Source organism: Somniosus microcephalus, chromosome 18 (genome assembly GCF_052327205.1).
Source record: "Somniosus microcephalus isolate GS21.2 chromosome 18, FLI_Smic_1.0, whole genome shotgun sequence".
Taxonomy (NCBI): Eukaryota; Metazoa; Chordata; class Chondrichthyes; order Squaliformes; family Somniosidae; genus Somniosus; species Somniosus microcephalus.
This window is the reverse complement of record NC_141004.1, coordinates 70,270,577-70,292,152: the sequence shown is the minus strand read 5'-3', so window position 1 is coordinate 70,292,152 and position 21,576 is coordinate 70,270,577. Positions and strand designations below refer to the sequence as shown.

General features: G+C 51.1%; 1 protein-coding gene across 3 annotated transcripts in view; it reads left to right on the top strand.

Annotated features, from left to right (window-relative positions):
* LOC147105365 (methyltransferase-like protein 27) overlaps positions 1 to 21,576 on the top strand; it is a 158,789-nt gene that overhangs the window by 119,734 nt on the left and 17,479 nt on the right. For 2 of the 3 annotated variants that reach the window (XM_086011656.1, XM_086011657.1), the window contains exon 5: positions 4,726 to 4,818. The exons of the other annotated variant lie outside the window; for it this stretch is intronic. In XM_086011656.1, coding sequence (XP_085867782.1) covers positions 4,726 to 4,818 — 93 coding nt within the window. The remainder of the gene's footprint in view (positions 1 to 4,725; positions 4,819 to 21,576) is intronic. 3 annotated transcript variants of the gene reach the window in all.

Sequence of the window (21,576 nt, the reverse complement as noted above, 5' to 3'; positions counted from 1 at the left end):
TCCTACTTCGTAGAGACCGAACCTGGTAGCCAATACAGACGGAATAGACTCCACATCAGACCTTCACCTGAACTGGATAAGCAGCAGACACATCAGCAACATTGACAACACCAGCTACCACAAGCAGTACAACACCAGAAACAAGCGCTACAAATCAAACAACCATGAGCATGCACACTCCAACTCCAAAGGCGACAGCAACAACAACAACGAGAGTGGAACACACCAAAACACCGCAGAGAGGAATGGTCACCACCAAATCCACAAGATGGAGGGACAGCATCCAGCCACCTAAGCGATATCGCGAATAAAAAAGAAACTCACAATTCTTTGTAGTTGATAATAATAGTTTAGATATAATGGCCTAGAAATTCAGTAAGGCGCTGCAAGCTTTGCGCCCAGTTACCGCCTAAAGAGGGCTTCTGCGCCAGTATAGGAGGTTGCGCTGATATTGAGCTCGGCGGTAATGGCGGCGGTAGCCGGTAGCGCTGCGCCAGCACCGATGACGTCATCGGTATGCGCAGTGCCCCGTTTCCGCCCCGATGCCGGCCCGACGCCCATATTCAGTTGCCGCCGCCTCCTCCGTGGCGGCTGCTACTAACATCCGGAGACCAGGGCCTTACTGCAGCCTTAGTGGGGCGCATAAAGGTGGAGGTGCGGCCGGCCGCTTTTTTGGCGGCCGCCTGCCCGCACCTCCTTCCCCGGCCTCCTCCACCACCCCCCCCGCGGCATTGCCGGCTGCTTTCCGCGAGCCCGGCACTTCTCCGTGGTGCCGGGCTCATTTGCCGGCACAATCCAGCGGCGATCTCCCCATTGCAGGCACCTCCACCTTAAGAGAAGGAGGAGGCCTGCAGTACCGCAGCCTGCCGCACCGCATCGGGTGGCGCAGCGGCACTTAGAGCGCTGAAATTCAGTTTCAGCGCCCCAAGCGGGGGTGGGCACACCCTGGAATAGCAGCCGGTTCCGACTTGGGGCGCAAAAAGTGAATATCAGACGGTCGCACATGGCTCCGCGCCCAGCGCTAACTTTTGGCCGTTAGCCAGCTGGCGGGGCCATAGTGAATTTCTAGGCCAATATTTGTTAATTTAAATTGTTAAATTTCATGTTTTAGTTTTTTTGAGAAAGAGGGATGTTACATTGTTATAGTATCACATCGTTAAATGGAACTACTTTGGTATGGAACTACTTTGGTATGGTGTAGTTATATTGCTATGTGGCACACTGTGCACGGGCAGTGCACAGTGCAGCGTCGGACATCTTGTACGATAGCAAAATGCTGCAGATGTTGGAAATCCGAAATAACAACAGAAAATGCTGGAAAAACTCAGCAGGTCAGGCAACATCTGTGGAGAGAAATTTGAGTTGATGTTTCGGGTCGAACCCTTCTTCAAAACTGGAAAGAAAAGAAATAGATTGAAGGCAGGGCTGCGATCGGACAAAAGAAGTGAAAGAAACAAAAGAAGTAAAAGAGCTAGACGAGATGGTAATAGGCTGAGATTAGGTGTAAAGTGTACTGGCAGGGCAGGAGATAGCTGCCAGGTGTGAGAGAGAAACAAAAGGAAAGGGGGGGGGAAAGGAGTGGAAAAATTACAAGCCGAGGTTATGATCTGAAATTGTTGAACTCGATATTGAGTCCGGAAGGCTGCAGAGTGCCTTATCGGAAGATGAGATGCTGTTCCTCGAGTTTACGTTGAGCTTCCGTGGAGCAATACAAGAGGCCAAGGACAGTGAGGTCCGAGTGGGAATGGAGCGGTGAATTAAAATGACAGGCGACCGGAAGCTCGGGGTCACTCTTATGGACTGAACGGAGGTGTTCCGCAAAGCAGTCACCCAATCTGCGTTTGGTCTCCCCAATGTAGAGGAGACTGCATCGTGAGCAGCGAATACAGTATACTAGATTGCAAGAAGTACAAGTAAATCGCTGTTTCACCTGGAAGGGGTGTTTGGGGCCCCTTGTCCTCACCTTTCACCCCACCAGCCTCCACGTTCAACGGATCATCCTCTGGCATTTCCGCTACCTCCAAAGTGATCCCACCACCAAACGCATCTTCCCCTCCCCTCCCCTTTCAGCATTCCGTAGGGACCACTCCCTCCGAGACACCCTAGTCCACTCCTCTATCACCCCCAGCACCCCTTCCCCTTCGCCCGGCACCTTCCCGTGCAAGCGGAGGAGATGCAACACCTGCCCTTATACCTCCCCCCTTCCCACTGTCCAGGGCCCCAAACACCCCTTCCAGGTGAAACAGCGATTTACTTGTACTTCTCGCAATCTAGTATACTGTATTCGCTGCTCACGATGTGGTCTCCTCTACATTGGGGAGACCAAACGCAGATTGGGTGACCGCTTTGCGGAACACCTCCGTTCAGTCCGTAAGGGTGACCCTGAGCTTCCGGTCACCTGTCATTTTAATTCACCGCTCCATTCCCACCCTGTCCTCACCGTCCTCGGCCTCTTGCATTGTTCCACGGAAGCTCAACGTAAACTCAAGGAACAGCACCTCATCTTCCGATTAGGCACTCTGCAGCCTTCCGGACTCAATCTCGAGTTCAACAATTTCAGATCATAACCTCGGCTTGTAATTTTTCCACTCCTTTTCCCCCCGCCCTTTCCTTTTGTTTCTCTCTCACACCTGGCAGCTATCTCTTGCCCGGCCAGTACACTTTACACCCAATCTCAGCCTATTACCATCTCGTCTAGCTCTTTTACTTCTTTTGTTTCTTTCACTTCTTTTGTCCGATCACAGCCCTGCCTTCAATCTATTTCTTTTCTTTCCAGTTTTGAAGAAGGGTTCGACCCGAAACGTCAACTCAAATTTCTCTCCACGGATGTTGCCTGACCTGCTGAGTTTTTCCAGCATTTTCTGTTGTTATGTCAGACATCTTGTATCACTCCGCACCATGCGGCAGCACAGAAACAAGGCAAGAAAACAGCTAGTAAAAGTAGTAACTAAAATGAGCTAAAAGTGTCTGTATTATTTACAGTATAAGAACACAAGGAGACACAACAGTTCCTTTCGTACACATGGATACAATCCATCCGGACCAGGGGTTTTATTCTCTCTAAGTTTGATTAGTTTATCAATTGTTGACTCTCTATCTATCTTAAATATCTTGATAGCTTTTTTTGATCTTGCCTTCAACTGTCATGTGCACCCTGTTAGGCTCCCTGAAAAATACTGAGGGAAAGTAGTTATTTAATCTTTCTGCCATTCCGCTGTGAGTTTATCTTGTGCATTCCTTCATGGCCCAATGCCTATACTGATTTTTATTGGAGAAAGTTCTGAGGAACAGGATAAATCTTCATTTAGAAAGACAAGGATTAATCAAGGATAGTCAGCATGGATTTGTTAAGGGAAGGTCGTGTCTGACTAACTTGATTGAATTTTTTGAGGAGGTAACAAGGAGGGTCGATGAGGGTAGTGCATTTGATGTAGTGTGTATGGATTTTAGCAAGGCTTTTGATAAGGTCCCACATGGCAGACTGGTCATGAAAGTAAATGCCCATGGGATCCAAGGCAAAGTGGCAAGTTGGATCCAAAATTGGCTCAGAGGCAGGAAGCAAAGGGTAATGGTTGATGGGTGTTTTTGTGATTGGAAGGCTGTTTCCAGTGGGGTTCCGCAGGGCTCAGTACTAGGTCCCTTGCTTTTTGTGGTATGTATCAATCATTTAGACTTGAATGTAGGGGGTATGATTAAGAAGTTTGCAGATGATACTAAAATCAGCTGTGTGGTTGATACTGAAGAAGGAAGCTGTAGACTGTAGGAAGATATCAATTAACTGGTCAGGTGGGCAGAACAGTGGCAAATGGAATTCAATCCGGAGAAATGTGAGGTAATGCATTTGGGGAGGGCTAACAAGGAAAGGGAATACATTAAATGGTAGGACACTGAGTAGTGTAGAGGAACAAAGGAACCTTGGAGTGCAGGTCCACAGATCCCTGAAGGTAGCAGGCCAGGTAGATAAGGTGATTAAGAAGGCACACGGGATACTTGCCTTTATTAGCCGTGGCATAGAATATAAGAGCAGGGAGGTTATGCTTGAACTGTATAAAACACTAGTTAGGCCACAGCTAGAGTACTGCGTGCAGTCCTGGTCACCACATTACAGGAAAGATGTGATTGCACTAGAGCGGGTACAGAGGAGATTTACAAGGATGTTGCCGGGAGTAGAGAATCTTAGCTATGAGGAAAGACTGGATAGGCTGGGTCTGTTTTCATTGGAACAGAGGAGGCTGAGGGGAGACCTTATTGAGGTGTATAAAATTATGAGGGGCCTAGATAGAGTGGACAGGAAGGACCTATTTCCCTTAGCAGAGGGGTCAAACACCAGGGGGCACAGATATAAAGTAATTGGTAGGAGGTTTAGAGGGGATTTGAGGGGAAATTTCTTCACCCAGAGGGTGGTTGGGGTCTGGAACTCACTGCCTGAAAGGGTCATCTAAGGAGACCTCAAGTCACCTTCAGGGGCCAAGGATAGGAAATGAACAATAGGTTGAAATCTGAATTAAATAAACAATTGAAACATTTTATTTCAGCTCTGACCAATTAGTTGATTATCACTTTAACTTTTTCTGCAGATTTGAGATGTTAATATTTATATGAAGTAGCCAAAGAAAAACATGTGAATATTAAGATGTGAATTCAGGTAATATACAGGCTGCAATGTGCAACTGTTACCAGTGCAGCTTGAATACAGTTTGGGATTTTTGTTTTGCAATGTTCCAGATACCTATGATTTAGTGATAGTTGTCGGTGCTCTGTCCCGTGGACTTCTGTCTCCTGACATCCTTCTAGAACTGCTGAGAGTCGCCAAGCCAGGTGAGCAGAAAGCCTTACTCATGTAAGGCAATCTAACAAATGCACTTGTGTAGCCTCGTTGACATAGTAAACATGCAAGGTTTGTCACAAAAAGGGGCGAAGGAACACATGGTCGCACAAATTGGAACAGGGTCAGGCAAGGCAGAGTCAAAGAAACAAGTTTCTGTCCTCGTTCTCTCTGCAGCCTTTGGCACGGTTGACCACACCATCCTCCATTGTCCAGCTCAATGGGACTGCCCTCGCTTGGTTCCACTCTTACCTATCCAATCTTAACCAGAGGATCTCTTCAGCCCTCCCCACAAGCTCTGCACCCTGTCCACTGTTTCCATCCCCACTCCCTGACCATTGTCTCAGGCTGAACATGACTATTTGTAGAATGTAGAATTGCATAATAGAATGACGTGCTATTTGATTCCATGCTGAGCAGCCAACTTGGGTCAAAATCCCGGAACTCCCTCCCTAACAGCACTGCGGGAGTACCTTCACCACACGGACTGCAGCGGTTCAAGAAGGCGGTCACCACCACCTTCTCAAGGGCAATTAAGGATGGGCAATAAATACTGGCCTTGCCAGTAACACCCACATCCCGTGAATGAATAAAAAAAATCCTCTCCATCACAAAAAATGCCTATTTCCCCCTCTGTAACATTGCACACCTTTGCCTCTGCCTCATCCATGTTGTTATTACCTCCAGACTCAACTATTCCAATACTCTCCTGGGTGACCTCCCACCCGCCACCCTCCATAAAGTTCAACTAATTTAAAACTCTAATGCCCATTTTCTATCCCACACCAAAGCCTGCTCAACCATCAACCCCGTGCTCACTGACCTACATTGACTCCCAGTCCCCCAACACCTCAAATTTAAAATTCTCATCTTCATGCACCAAACCCTTCAAGGGCTCACCCCTCCCGTTCTCTGTAGTCTTCTCCAGCCCTACAATCTCCCTGAACTCTCCATTCTGCTAACTCTGGCCTTTTGTGCATCAAATCTGGCCAATATTTATCCCTCAACCAACACTTAAAATATACACTTAATTGGTTGTAAAGTGCATTGGGACATCCTAAGGTTGTGAAAGGTGCTATATAAATGCAAGTCTTTTTTCTTTCTACTGTTACTTTTACTCTCACTGTGCTCAGAAATTTGAGCTAGAAAATAATAGTTGTGAGAGACTTTACAATGTTTTATTTCTGCCCTTCCAACCACCTTTCACTCAATGTTTTCTCCGCTAGGAAGGCTTGTTGCTAAATCTCATTACAAATTCTTTCAAAAACATTCTGATTTGGATGGGCAAAGAATGTCCTTTTATACCTTGGTAAAAAAAGGGGGTCCATCATTGGGCCAGACTTTGCAGTCAAAATAACGGTGAGACTAATGGTGCTCGCCGTTATTTATGTTTAAATAGTACAGCAACTTCAGGCGAGGAGCAGATACGCGGCTAACTGCAACTATCCAAAGGTTGCTGTCCGAGTTGCCATGTTCCACCGTTAGCTTCACAAGAACAACATGAACTGAATGTTGTGAAGTTGCTGAATTTGCGCGGTCGATGCAAACTAAACCAGTTGTAGATATCTTGGGCTAGTAATTACAAATGTAAGTACACTTTTAACGTCATGATAAATGTTAATGACTGCCAATCAACCTCTCTGGCACTGAAAAGTAACCATTATAAGTGTAGAGTCTCATTCCTTCAGGTTGTGAATTGTTTTAGGTGATTTTAAAAATGTCAAATTTTATTTTTTTATTCTTTTCTCTTTCTGTTCCTTTCTCTCTCTTTTTTCTATCTCTTAGTTAATATTTCTTGCCCTCTCTTAATTTCTCTTTCTGTACCTGATTTGACATTGAATTCACCCACTCTAATTCACCTGCTTCTCAGTCCTTCCTCTGTTTATTTCCCAATCCTTAAATCTCATTGGTTAAGGGGATACCCTGTTCACTCAGGTCCCAGATGCCCTGATTCCCTCGCTGTGACGTTATCAGCCCACACGTTCAGCAAAATTGTGGGCAAATTTTTTTGAGGCGAAGGGTCGGGGTGAAGTCTAACCAACAGTAGACTGCTAGATGCCCTGCTACAGCAAAACCTGGCCCATTATCAGAAGTGAACTGAGGTGATTGTGGCACATGGACCCTTTCCAAGGTGTCACTCAATTTCACCGACACTCGTCAGGGACCTGGTATTTGCTGAAAGTTATCATTTTGGAACACGTGATCAATTAAATGACGAGGGTATCAGTGAGTACATTGTAGCTTTAAAAAGCTATCCATTCACTGTCATTTCGGAAACTTTCAGGACCGAGCTTTGCATGACCACTTTGGTTGTGGGTTGAAAAATGAACGTATCAGAAGTAAATTGTTGACAACCCCTAACTTGACTTTTGACTTAGCTTGTCAGACAGCTATGTCGATGGAAATGGCCGACTGATACTCCCGAGAGTTCTGCGCCATTTCCAGTCATCAGACAACTGAGGTGAATCGGCTGCAGGCTAAAAGTAAAAGGCAGTGGGCCCCAAAATCACAACAGTGCAGATAGAGGCCATTTCGGCCCATCGAGCCTGCACCGACACATATCCCACCCGATCCCCATAACCCACCCTATTGCTGTAACCCCATGTATTTAATCCCCTTAACACTAAGGGTCAATTTATCATAGCCAATCAACCTAACCTGCACATCTTTGGACTGTGGGAGGAAACCGGAGCAAACCCATGCAGAATGTGCAAACTCCACACAGACAGTCACCCGAAGCCAGATTCGAACCCGGGTCCCTGGCGCTGTGAGGCAACAGTGCTAACCACTATGCCACCGTGCTGCCCACAGTAACAGTGCATTGAAGTCGTGCTATCGGTGCCTGGGACAACACAGCGCTCAAAGCTGTCCATATGTGAAGGCAGAGTGTTCCTACTGCAAAAAAACTGGGCATCTTGTGAAGGCATGCCGACGGAAGAGTAAACCGACTGGCAATGCTAGAAGTAGAAATCGCCAGACACTACAAACTGTTGAAGAGAAGCAGCAGGACGAGGAGTTTCTGGAGATTCACATCATCAGGAGCACGAAGGTATCTAACAGCGATTCACGCAGTATCGTCATCCAAGTAGATGTCGCAGGACCCAGGATACCCATGGAAATCGACACTGGTGCATCCGTGAGCGTAGTACCGGAATCACTATATCGCGACAAGTTGCGTGATTATTGATACGCTTATCAATTACTTCATAAAAGGTGATGAGTCGAAGAAGAGATGATGAGTCGAAAGAAGAGATGAATAAGGCTTTTATTAGCTAAGAAGAGACCATGCTTCTTCGTGAGTGACTGAACAAGTCTGAACGAAACCCACACAGTGGTGGGTGGAGTCAGCTGAGGCATGCCTCCATACACAGCGCCACCCAGAGGTGGCAATATACAATACAGTGGTTTACCACATTCACCCCTTGTTTAATGTGAAGTCCGGCGGGGTGAAGGGTACTACAAGTTAAGTCTATCAGGAGGCCTTGTCTGACGTCCTGATCGTCGTGGTGGCGGCGGTGGTGTTGCAGCATCCGACGTCGGGTCTGGTGTCTGGGTGGTTGGCGAAGATTCCTGGGGCTTTGGCATGCCGTCTGCAGGGGTTGGGTTGGGAGGGGTGGTGGGGGATAACAGTGGTAAGGGGGATAACGGTGGTAAGGGGGATAACGGTGGTAATTCAGGGGTACCCGAGGGTGCGAGATCTCGTATGGAGACCGTGTCCTCCCGCCCGTCTGGGTATGCCACCCAGGCATACTGGGGGTTGGCGTGTAGGAGGTGCACCCGCTCGACCAGGGGGTCCGTTTTATGCGTCCTCACGTGCCTCCGCAGTAGGACGGGCCCAGGAGAAGTCAACCATGCCGGTAGCGAGGTTCCCGATGTAGACTTCCGGGGGAAAACGAACATTTTCTCATGAGGGGTCGCATTAGTGGCAGTACAAAGCAGTGACCGAATGGAGTGAAGCGCTGCAGGGAGGACCTCCTGCCAGCGGGAGGTCGGAAGGCCCTTAGATTTTAGTGCTAAGAGGACTGCCTTCCAAACCGTCGCATTCTCCCTTTCCACCTGGCCGTTCCCCCGGGGGTTGTAACTGGTGGTCCTGCTCGTGGCGATACCTCTTGTTAGCAGGTACTGCCGAAGTTCGTCGCTCATGAACGATGAGCCCCTGTCGCTATGTATATAGCTGGGGAACCCGAACAGAGCGAAGATGTCATTCAGACACTTGATGACCGTGGTACTGGTCATGTCTGGGCAAGGGATGGCAAAGGGGAAACGGGAGTACTCATCAACTATGTTGAGGAAGTACACATTGCGGTCAGCGGAGGGGAGGGGCCCTTTAAAATCGACGCTCAGGCGTTCGAAGGGGCGGGTGGCCTTGATCAGGCTTGCTCTGTCCGGCCTATAGAAGTGCGGTTTGCACTCGGCGCAGATTTGGCAGCTCTTGGTCATGGTCCTGACCTCCTCGATGGAGTAGGGCAGGTTACGGGATTTGATAAAATGGAAAAACCTGGTGACCCCCGGGTGGCAGAGGTCATTGTGGAGGGACTGCAGCCTATCACTCTGCGCGTTGGCGCATGTACCACGTGATAGGGCATCTGGGGGCTCATTGAGTTTCCCTGGCCGATACAAGATATCATAATTGTAGGTGGAGAGTTCGATTCTCCACCTCAAGATCTTGTCGTTCTTGATTTTACCCCTCTGCTTATTATTAAACATAAAAGCTACTGAACGCTGGTCAGTGAGCAGGGTAAATCGTTTCCCGGCCAGGTAATGCCTCCAGTGACGCACCGCTTCTACAATAGCCTGGGCCTCCTTTTCGACGGAGGAGTGTCTCGTCTCGGGGCCCTGGAGGGTCCTTGAGAAAAAGGCCACGGGTCTGCCCGCCTGGTTAAGGGTCGCGGCTAGGGCGAAGTCGGAGGCATCGCTCTCCACTTGGAAGGGGATGGACTCATCCACCGCGTGCATTGCGGCCTTCGCGATATCGTTCTTGATAAGAGTGAAGGCTGCACACGCCTCTGGTGTCAGGGGGAAGGAGGTGGCTTTGATGAGGGGCCTGGCTTTGTCTGCATAGAGGGGCACCCACTGGGCGTAGTAGGAGAAAAACCCCAGGCATCTCTTCAGTGCTTTTTGGCAGTGGGGAAGGGGTAGCTCCATTAGGGGGCGCATTCTGTCGGGGTCGGGCCCGATGACTCCGTTCTCCACCACGCAGCCGAGGATGGCCAGGCGATTGGTGTGAAACATACATTTTTCCTTATTGTACGTTAGGTTCAGCCGTTGGGCCGTACGGAGGAAATTTGCTAGATTAACGTCGTGGTCCTGCTGGTCGTGGCCGCAGATGGTGACGTTATCCAAATAGGGGAAGGTTGCCCGCAGCGCGTTCTGGTCAACCATTCGGTCCATCTCCCTTTGGAAGACCGAAACCCCGTTGGTGACGCCGAAGGGGACCCTAAGGAAGTGGTAGAGGCGGCCGTTTGCCTCGAAGGCAGTATACTGGCGGTCCTCATGGCGGATGGGCAGCTGGTGGTACGCTGACTTAAGGTCGATGGTGGAGAATACTTTGTATTGCGCAATCTGATTGACCATATCAGATATGCGAGGGAGGGGGTACGCGTCCAGCTGGGTGTACCGGTTTATGGTTTGGCTGTAGTCGATTACCATGCGGCGTTTTGCAGTGGTTTTAACGACTACAACCTGGGCTCGCCAGGGGCTAGTGCTACCTTCGATAATGCCCTCCTTCAAGAGCCGCTCCACCTCAGAGCTGATAAAAGCTCTGTCCCCGGCACTGTACCGCCTGCTTTTGGTAGCGATGGGTTTACAGTCGCGGGTGAGGTTAGCGAACAGGGGAGGGGGGGGGACTTTTAATGTGGAAAGGCTGCAGGTGGTTTGCAGCGGGCGATTTAAAAGTTGTTGGTTGCAGACTGTGAGTGGGGGGAGGGGTCCACCGTATGCTAGTGTGACACTCTTAAGGTGGCACTGAAAATCCAACCCTAGCAGGACGGCAGCGCAAAGACGGGGCAGGACTAGCAGTTTAAATTTTTGATATTCAGTGCCCCCTACTGACAGGGTCACCACACAGTAGCCGCTGATGTCCATTGACTGGGACTTGGACGCCATAGAAATGCGATGGTGCGTTGGCAGAATCGTGAGGGAGTGGCTACGTACCGTGTCGGGGTGGACGAAACTCTCTGTGCTCCCGCTGTCGATCAGGCAACTGGTGGCGCGGCCATTTACCGCGATATCCATCATGGAGCTGGATAGATGGTGAGGGTTGCCTTGATCCAGCGTCACGGAGGCCAGTATGTGGCTTAGTGAGTCACTATAGTCATCCGCCGAGACGGTGGTCGGTTCCGGTGACGAAATGGCGGTTGAGTGCGTTGGATACGATGGCGGCGGATGCCATGCGGCCGGGGGTACACAAAATGGCGGATAAGATGGCTGCTCCCACGGCCCGCACGCTGCGCTGCTGGCTGGCTTCCCCTTGCAGGCGTTAGCGTAATGGCCTTTCTTCCCGCAGCCCGAGCAGGTAGCTGTCTTAGCTGGGCAGTGCGCTCTGGGATGTTTTAACTGGCCACAGAAATAGCATTTTTGGGCCTGGTTACTGGGCATCGAAGCAGTTCTTACCGGAGGCTGCTGTCTCGGTTGGGTCGCTGCAGCGGTTGGTGCCGGGGGCGGCGGTCCCGTGTCCCACGGTTTCGATTGCCATGTCTCGGCGCCGTTACGGGGGTATGCCTCGAGGTTTCGGTGGGCCTCCTCTAACGAGAGCGCAAGGGCAATGGCCGTCTTCAGGTCGGGTTCCTTGCTTTCTAGCAGTCTCTGCCGGGTGTGGTCTGACTGGAGGCCCCTGACGAAGGCATCACAGGCGAGTCCCTGCGCGTGCTCCACAGCCGTTACCGCTTTACAATCGCAGTCTCTGCAGAGTGCCAGTAGCGCCCGTGCAAATGCCCCTACCGATTCTCCCGGTTGCTGCCTGCGGGATCCCAAGAGGTGTCGGGCGTAAATTGTGTTCACTGGGCGCGTATATTGCCCTTTTAGTAGCTCGAGGGCCGCCACGTACGTATTAGAGTCCCGGATTAGCATATATACTTGATGGCTCACCTGGGCGGTCAAAATTTTCAGTTTGTGATCCTCCTCTGTAACCTGTGAGATTGCGAGGAAGGATTCAAAGCAGCTCAGCCAGTGTTCAAACTTGGCTGATGCACCCACATCTTGAGGGTCGAGGTCCAGGCGTGGTGGTCTGAGGGCTCTCAGCAATGTCTGCTGTATCCGTTGCTGTTGTTGCTCCTCAGGTGTCGCCATTTAACTTCTTAGCTAATAAAATTGATACGCTTATCAATTACTTCATAAAAGGTGATGAGTCGAAGAAGAGATGATGAGTCGAAAGAAGAGATGAATAAGGCTTTTATTAGCTAAGAAGAGACCATGCTTCTTCGTGAGTGACTGAACAAGTCTGAACGAAACCCACACAGTGGTGGGTGGAGTCAGCTGAGGCATGCCTCCATACACAGCGCCACCCAGAGGTGGCAATATACAATACAGTGGTTTACCACAATTATCAACTAGAGAAATCGAAGGTAGACCTGCGAGGCTACACAGGAGAGCAAATCCACGTAGTAGGAAGTGTCACCATACCAGTGAAATACAAGGATCAGTGTCAGAGCTTGCCTCTCATAGTAATGGCAGGAGACAAGCCTGCCTTGATAGGTAGAAATTGGTTGGGATCACTGAAGCTGGATTGGAATGAGATTTTTCGTATGGAAGTGAAATTTGCATCGAAAGATGATGTCATCAAGCAGTATCCGAAGGTGTTCAGTGAAACGGGCAGTCCGATCCAAGACTTCAAGGCGAGTGTCAGAGTGCAGAAGGATGCAAGACTAGTTTACTGCAAGCCATGTCCCGTACCATACACACTCAAGGAGAAAGTTGAGCAAGAACTCAAAAGACTAGAAACTGAGAACATTATCTCTGAGGTAGATCTGAGTAATTGGGCTACACCCATTGTTGTTGTACCTAAGTCAGATGGTAAGGTAAGGTTGTGTGGTGATTATAAGGTAACTGTAAACCAGGTTCTAGAGCATAATCTACCCAATACGTTGCCAAATGTGGAAGATTTGTTCACAACGCCGGCAGGTGGCCAGATCTTTTCGAAGTTAGATCTAACAAACGCCTACCTACAACTTGAGTTAGATGAAGAGTCCAAGGCCTAGAAATTCAGTATAGCCACGTTCGGGGTGCTAAAGTCGGGTGGCCGCTAAAGTTTGCGCCCAGCGCAAGTTCGCGCCACCTTCGCCGATATTCAGTCGCATCGCCCCAAGAGGTGGCTGCTGCGCTAAAACAGGCGATGCACGACTATCATTAGGCGCTAAGCCGGCGGTCCGGGGCGATACCCCCGAGGGCGGGCGCAGCGCAGGTGCGGCGAGTTGCTGATTGACGGCAGACACTCTGGCGCCGGTCAGCTCTTAAAGGGGGAGGGTGGATTTGTTTGCCTGCCACGCCCTGCACACTGCAGCCCTCAAGCTAGGCCTGACCACTTCTGCTTCATCTGTGCAACGCCCAGGGCTATGGAGAAGGCCAGGGAGAGAGCGCAGCGCTTCAGCGAGGGTGACCTGAGGGTGCTGGTTGGCGGAGTGGAGCGCAGGCGCCATGTTCTGTTCCCTGAAGGTGGCAGGAGGCCGCTGCCCAGCGCCTACCGGAAAGCCTGGAGGGAGGTCTCAAACAGGGTGACTTCCAACAGCGTGGTTGCCAGGATTCCTGTGCAATGCCGGAAAAAGTTCAACGACCTCACTCGGGTTGTCAGGGTGAGTACCCTTTCCAGTGTCCTCCTCATCCCTGCATGTGCACCTCAGTTTATGGGCAAAGGGACCTGAAAGCCCTAATGGCCAGCCCTCATCCAGCAGCTATGGGACTGTCATGAAAATCACTTGCACATTCAGCACTTTACACACTGTACAAGCTATTCGACCATGGGAGGCAGTACAGCCAAGATCAGGGCTTCACACTGTCAGGGCCAGTCCACCATGGGAGGCAGTGCAGACAAGATCAGGGCTTCACACTGTCAGGGCCAGTCCACCATGGGAGGCAGTGCAGACAAGATCAGGGCTTCACACTGTCAGGGCCAGTCCACCATGGGAGGCAGTGCAGCCAAGATCAGGGCTTCACACTGTCAGGGCCAGTCCACCATGGGAGGCAGTGCAGACAAGATCAGAGCTTCACACTGTCAGGGCCAGTCCACCATGGGAGGCAGTGCAGACAAGATCAGGGCTTCACACTGTCAGGGCCAGTCCACCATGGGAGGCAGTGCAGACAAGATCAGGGCTTCACACTGTCAGGGCTAGTCCACCATGGGAGGCAGTGCAGACAAGATCAGGGCTTCACACTGTCAGGGCCAGTCCACCATGGGAGGCAGTGCAGACAAGATCAGGGCTTCACACTGTACTTAGAGGCCGTCCTTTCTCTTGCAGGCCAAGGTGGTGCACAACCGTAGGAAGCTACGTGAGACCGGGGGAGGCCGTCCTGACGTCAAAGAGCTCTCCGACCTCGACCAGCGTGTGGAGCGCATTATGGCAGGCCGGCTGATTGGCCCCGTCGCCAGTGGAGATGCCGACCCTGTTCTGGGCACCAATGGTAAGGGCATCACCTTTTTGACCTCTCTCTTTCCACTTGCGCCTCAGATCAGCATCCTTTGCCACTGTCCAACCAATGCAGTGCATGGCAGCACTCATGCCTCCCTCGCTGCCGCCCTGTCCTCACTCTAAAGCAACTCTTGTGCCTCCCTGCTTTCAGATGGTGAATCGCCAGGTGAGGAGGCGGGCCCTCAAGCTGCCACTGTCAGCGATTCCGAATTCGAGGAGGAGGAAGAGGAAGCCGGCCCATCAGTGCCACCCTCAGCCGCACCAGCCCATGGCGATGAAGGGGACACGTCTTCCCTGGAGGGGAGCCGGGGGGAAGGGTCGGAGGAGAGTGAAGCTCCGGGGCCCAGCGGCCTGCAGCAACGCGGGAGGGGTGGGGAAGCTCGGCGGACTTCTCCCCAGAGGGTGAGTGCGGCCTCCAGTCCTGCGACAGTCAGCGCAGAGGAGGTGCGGCTCCTGGAGGAAATGGCCGTCCAGGCTGAGCGCAGGCACAATGAGCTCATGGCTGCAGTGGCAAGGATGCCTGACTCCATTGAGTCTCTGTCAAGGAGTGTGCAGGAATTCGGAGCAGCACAGGCCAGGAGTCTGCAACAATTCAGTGCAGCACAGGCCAGGAGTCTGGAACTATTCAGTGCAGCACAGGCCAGGAGTCTGGAACAATTCAGTGCAGCACAGGCCAGGAGTCTGCAGGACTTCGCGGCAGCACAGGCGTGCCGTTCATTCACTGGCTGGTGTCATGCGGACACAGACCAGGGCCACACGGGCACTAACTGCTGCCACCCTCGCTGGATCGGCCAGGCATCGCCAGGGCACTCGCCGCGCAGCAGCAGCCCAGCAGTCTGTTCTTCAGCTGTTTGCTGCGCATGCTGCAGTGCTGGCCCGTGCGAGTGCCAATGTCTCAGGTGACCAGGGAGTACCTGCGATCTGTCAGGTTGGCACCATTCCTGCAGCCGACACTGCCACTCCGCCATTGCAGCTGCCACCAGCCGCTGAACAGACTGCTGCCGCCCAAGCAGAGTTGGAGCAGTCAGCAGCCGGCCCCTCCAGGGCCAGAGCTGGTGCAGGCCGACCCCCAAGGGCATCTGCCATCTCGCCAACTGACCCTCAGCAGCCTTCCCCCAGCCTTGCTGCAGCCACTGGGGTCCCATTGAGGAGGAGCTGCAGGGTGGGCAGGGGCCAGTCACGGATGCGAAAGGCATCACCCTCGCAGGGCAAAAAGTAGAAGGTCTGCACAAATGCTTTGTGTTTGTTGAAAGGCCGAGACTGGTGCAGTTGTGTTTTTGTAAGGCCGAGACTGGTGTCTTTCTTTGTTTTGTAAGGCCGAGACTGGTGTCTTTCTTTTTTTTGTAAGGCCGAGACTGTTCGTTTTGTGTTTTTGGAGGGGGCTTCTCTCCATTAGTTTGTAATGTGGGAAGGGCAGAGGTTTCCAAGAAATAAATGTTCTTAAATCGCACTGTGCATGCTTTTTTTTGCAAGTCCTGGTTGCCCTGCTCGGCTGAGGGCTTGTGGAGCGGCTACATTCATCTGGTGACATTGGCACAAGCCGTTCCCTGAGAGGGGGCCTAGAACCGACGTTCAATAAGCCGCCGACGGGCGGCCCTTGCACTTTCTGCCTCCCTCCTGTGCTGGTCCTCCTCCTCCTCCTCCTCCTCCTCCTCCTCAGGTGGTCCTCCAATCTCTGGTGGCAGTGGCTGAGTCCTGCGGATAGCCAGGTTGTGCAGCATGCAGCACACGACCACGAAATGGGAGACTCGCTCCGGCGAATATTGTAGGGCTCCACCGGAACGATCCAGACAGCGGAACCGTTGCTTCAGGACGCCGATTGTTTGCTCGATGATGTTCCTAGTCGCTTGATGGCTCTCGTTGTATCCCTCTTCAGCAGGGGTGCTGGGCGCACGGAGCGGGGTCATCAGCTAGGTACACAAAGGATAGCCTTTGTCCCCGAGAAGCCATCCTCGTGGGTGAGGCTGGGCCTGGAACATGTCTGCCACAGAAGTCTGGCGCAGGATGAAGGCATCGTGGCTGCTGCCTGGAAAGCGGGCATTGACAGCTAGGATGAGCTACCTGTGGTCACACACCAGCTGAAAGTTGAGCGAATGGTAGCCCTTCCAGTTGCGGTAATCCTCGGCATTCTCCAGAGGTGCCCGCTGTAGTGTATGTACCAGTCTACCTTTAAGGAAACTATTGTATGTAACCGTTCACCTTTAAGAGAACTACTTTAGGTGTGGCACTACTTGTTTGGCTTCTGTATACTGTAATACTGACAGTGACCACACCAGTATATAAGCGTTGTGGTAGGATTCCTTGGGCAGATTCGCCCTGACCTTCGAATAGTAAAGTCCTGTTTGTTTGTTACTCCTGAAGTCTGTGTCGTTATTAACTGCACAACCCACAGACTTTACAGTGGCGACGAGTCCGATCGTACCCTGCGGCAAGACTACCAAAGCAACTAAAGAGCGTCGAAGAGAGGCAACCGCCCTCGTCGTTCTACTGGGAGAAAACACAAGGCTGCAGCAATAGAAAGGAGGAAGACTTTAGCAACAAAAGCTTCCATCAGCAACAGGCACTGACTGTCCCTTCTGCCACGGTGCGGAGTGAGCCGATCAGCAGGAAGCAAGGCGGCCACGGAGACTGTGAGTAAGGGAAAGTGTAAAGAATATCCGGAGGATAAGGGCTGGGCACTCGACCACGGTCGAGGGGCAAAAGGAGCCGGACAAAAAGTCGGGTCCAATGGCTCGTGAGAGACCGTGACCGGCGGGAAAAGCCGGGCGGTGACCGAAGCCACGAAGCGCTGCGACCGGGAGCGTAGGCGCGGGAAGAGAGAAACTCAGCCGCAGCCGGGGAGAGAAGCACCGGACTGCGAGAGGGCTGGGAGGCGCGATTGGGAACCGAGCGTGTGGGAGAAACAGAGTCGACCAAGGGAGACTGCGCGAGAGCCAGTCCAGCGGTTGAACTGTTCTCCGCCAACGGGAGTACCCAGCGCCGGTAGAGCCGAGCGGGCGGGGGAGAGAGAGACAGAGCCGAGTAAGGGGAACTGTGCGAGAGCCAGCCCAGCGGCTGAACCTGTCCGCTGTGGGGAAAGCGTACCCCTCCCACCAGGGAAGAAACGCGGGAAGCCGCCATTAGGCGGAGAAGACGACAGACGCGGGAAACCGCCATTGAAGGGGCGGGGAGAGAAGGAAAGAGCGGGAAACCGCCATTTTCGCGGGAAAAGCCGCCATCTTAGAAAAAAAAAATAATAATTTAAAGAAATTCTTGTGTTGTTCCCAAGGAAAGGAAGATGCCGGAGCGTGGGGACATCAACGATTTTAATTCTGAGATAGAAGACTGGACCACGTACATGGAATGTATTGAGATACATTGTAAGGCTAATAAAATAGCAAAGGATGAAAAAGCTTTAACCTTACTTAACATAATGGGTGCGAAAACATTCGGGTTGTTGAAGCATCTTCTCTCACCAGCTAAACCGGCGGATCAGACTTTCGATGATATTGTAGCAGTGCTGAAGGATCACTTGAACCCCGCACCGTTGATGTTGGCTGAACGATTCAAATTCTATGCAAGAACGCAACGGAAAGACGAAAGCAGCGCGGAATACTTGGTCGAACTGCGTAGGCTAGCGAAACACTGCCAGTTCGGAGGGAATCTGACAGAGGCATTGCGAGACAAGTTCGTATGCGGATTGTCCAAGGAAGGGACGCAAAAGCGACTACTCGAAGAGAACGATCTTCCACTGGATAAGGCTGTCCTTATCGCAGCATCAAACGAAGCCGCAGCGAAAGCAACTGCGGAAATGCAGCTAAAGGCAGCGGCACTCGGGGTACAACAAATTACTTCGGGTACAACGAAATGCTATCGTTGTGGGAAGACAACACACGACCAGAACCAATGCTGGTTTAAAAAACAAGAATGTAGGAAATGTGGCAAGCTCGGTCACATGGCTAAGGTATGCCGGTCAGGAACGACGTACAACAATAATGAGTCACCACAAAAATGGTACAGAAAGGTACAAGAGGTGACTAGGAAGAGTCTGAAGGAACAGAAGTTGGACTCACACTCCAACTGCAAAGGACTGGACAGTCTAAGAATTCACAATGTGAGTAATGAAGCTGACCGACAGACTATCTGGATCACGCTACAGATTGCCAAAGTCCAAGTAAAAATGGAAGTGGACACCGGATCGGCGTTGACGGTCATGAATAAGCATGACTATAAAAAGTTATTCAAGCATATTCCACTACGGGATACGGAACTAGTACTGCAGACATACACGGGGCACAAAGTATTCCCCATCGGAAAGATAGAAGCCAAGGTGAGATACAAGGATAAAGATCACCACCGGTTGGACCTGTATGTGTTGCCTGAGGGAGGTCCACCACTTCTGGGACGGGAGTGGATCCGAAAAATAAAGATGGACTGGCATTCACTAAACACCATGACGGTGGATTCCGGAAAAGAGGATGTCAAACCCGAACGGTTGTCCAGAATATTGGACGAAGCTAAAGAGGTATTCCAGCAAGGACTGGGAACACTGCGAGGAATTAAAGCAAAGGTTAAGATTGCAGAACATGCAAGCCCAAAGTTTTTTAAGGCCAGATCGGTACCTTACGCAATACGACCAGCTGTGGAGGCAGAACTGGAAGAACTTGAACGATCAGGGGTCCTGTCAAAAGTGGACTGGAGTGAGTGGGCCACGTCCATTGTTCCCGTCATGAAGTCCTCACCAAGTAATAAGCCAGGGGGACCGGGGAAGGTCCGTATCTGCGGAGATTTCAAGATCACAGTGAATCCGGTGCTTCACACAGTACAATACCCGCTTCCGCGGATTGAAGATATCTTTACTTCGTTGGCTGGAGGGAAGCACTTCACCAAGATAGACCTGGCTCAGGCATATTTACAGATGGAGGTCGAGGAAGAGTCACGCCAGTACCTCACCATCAACACACACAGAGGCTTGTATCGCTATAATAGACTGGTCTTTGGGGTAGCTTCGGCGCCAGCAATTTGGCAGAGGGCCATGGAGCAGGTATTACAAGGAATTCCAAGCACGCAGTGCTACTTAGATGATATTCTGATCACGGGAAAAGACGAGGAAGAACACCTCACAAATTTGAAACTGGTACTCACCAGGTTGAAGGAGTATGGCCTTCGGGTTAATCGCAAGAAGTGTGAGTTCTTCCAAAAACGGATCTCATACTGCGGTCATGTCATTGACCGAGAGGGACTGCACAAGTCACCTGAAAAGATAGAAGCGGTCGTGAAGGCCCCCGCTCCAGGAAACGTATCACAGTTAAGATCATTCTTGGGGTTGATTAATTACTATCACAAGTTTCTGCCAAATTTATCCACGGTGCTGCATCCGCTGAATGCTCTGTTGCGGAAAGATACACCATGGAAGTGGAGTGAGGAATGTAGAAAGGCTTTTCGCAGAAGCAAGGAGTTGATTACCTCTGAAGAAGTGTTGGCTCATTTCAACCCAACGTTACCCCTTCGTCTAGCTTGTGATGCTTCCCCGTACGGAATTGGAGCAGTACTGTCGCGCAGGCTACCAAATGGCTCGGAAAGGCCAGTGGCATTCGCGTCCCGATCGTTGACCCCCGCAGAGCGAAATTATGCTCAAATAGATAGGGAGGCCCTCAGTCTGGTGTGGGGCGTGAAGAAATTCAATCATTACCTGCAATGTAAGAAGTTCACATTACTGACAGACCACCAGCCGTTGGTGTCCATATTCAACCCAAACAAGGCCGTTTCCACCATGACAGCACAAAGGTTACAAAGGTGGTCCGTGTTACTTGGGGCACACCAATATGGCATCGAATACAAAAGGTCCAAACAGCATGGAAATGCTGATAGGTTATCGCGCTTGCCATTACCGATGGTGGAAGAAGCGAGTACAGTGGACCCAGTAGAGATGTTCCACTCATCCATAGTGGAGTGTTTACCGATAACAAACTCAATGATTGAGAATGAGACAAGGAATGACCCGACTCTTTCACGAGTCTATGATTTAACGGTGGAGGGATGGCCAGCACAGAGCGAACCAACACTGCAAGCATTTTCACAGAGGAAAGAACAACTGTCAGTGTGTCGAGGAACCCTGATGTGTGGATCTAGAGTGGTGATTCCACCCAAACTCCAAAAGAAGGTGCTAAAGGAGCTGCACGAAGGACATCTGGGTGGAGTGAAGATGAAGAACCTAGCAAGAGCGTTTGTGTGGTGGCCAGGCATTGATGGAGACATTGAAGAGATCACTAAGAACTGCCTAGGATGTCAGAGGGTTCAGAACGCGCCACCACAGGCTCCTCTGCATCCATGGGAGTGGCCCTCACCTCCTTGGCAAAGAGTACACATCGACTTTGCTGGTCCATTTATGGACTCGATGTTTCTAATAGCAGTGGATGCCCACTCCAAGTGGCCGGAAGTAATTAAGATGACCACCACCACCACGGAAAAAACCATCACAGTGTTAAGGACTATGTTTGCTAGGAATGGCCTGCCGGAACAGATCTGTTCTGATAATGGACCGCAATTTGTGTCCGAAGAATTCAAGAAATTCTTAAAGAGCAATGGGGTTAAGCACTACACGTCAGCCCCATACCACCCCGCCTCCAATGGATTGGCTGAAAGGTTTGTCCAGACCTTCAAGAAGGCCATAAAGGCCATGGGTAATGAAGACATAAATCTACAACATAAGGTGGATAGCTTTTTGTTGGCCTACCGGAATGCAACACATGCGGTCACAAATCAAACTCCCGCCATGATGTTTTTTAATAGACGCCTAAGATGCCGGCTGGATTTACTCAAACCAAACGTCAGAAGGGACATAGAGAACCGGCAATTCCAAGGCATGAATGAAAGGGCCACTAGATCTTTCCAGATCGGTCAACGAGTTTTGGCCCGGGACTACCGTACCGAGAAATGGCAGCCTGGAACTATTGGAAAAAGGCTAGGGCCGTTGATGTATACGGTGGACATTGGGGACAATATAATAAGGCGCCATGTGGACCAGATCATAGGGTCCGCCACAAATGGGCAACCGACTTCACCACCTTACCCGGGTAATGTTGAAACTGAGATACCCAGAACACCTACTTCCGATCTGGTAATACTGGAATCAGATGAACCTGACACTGT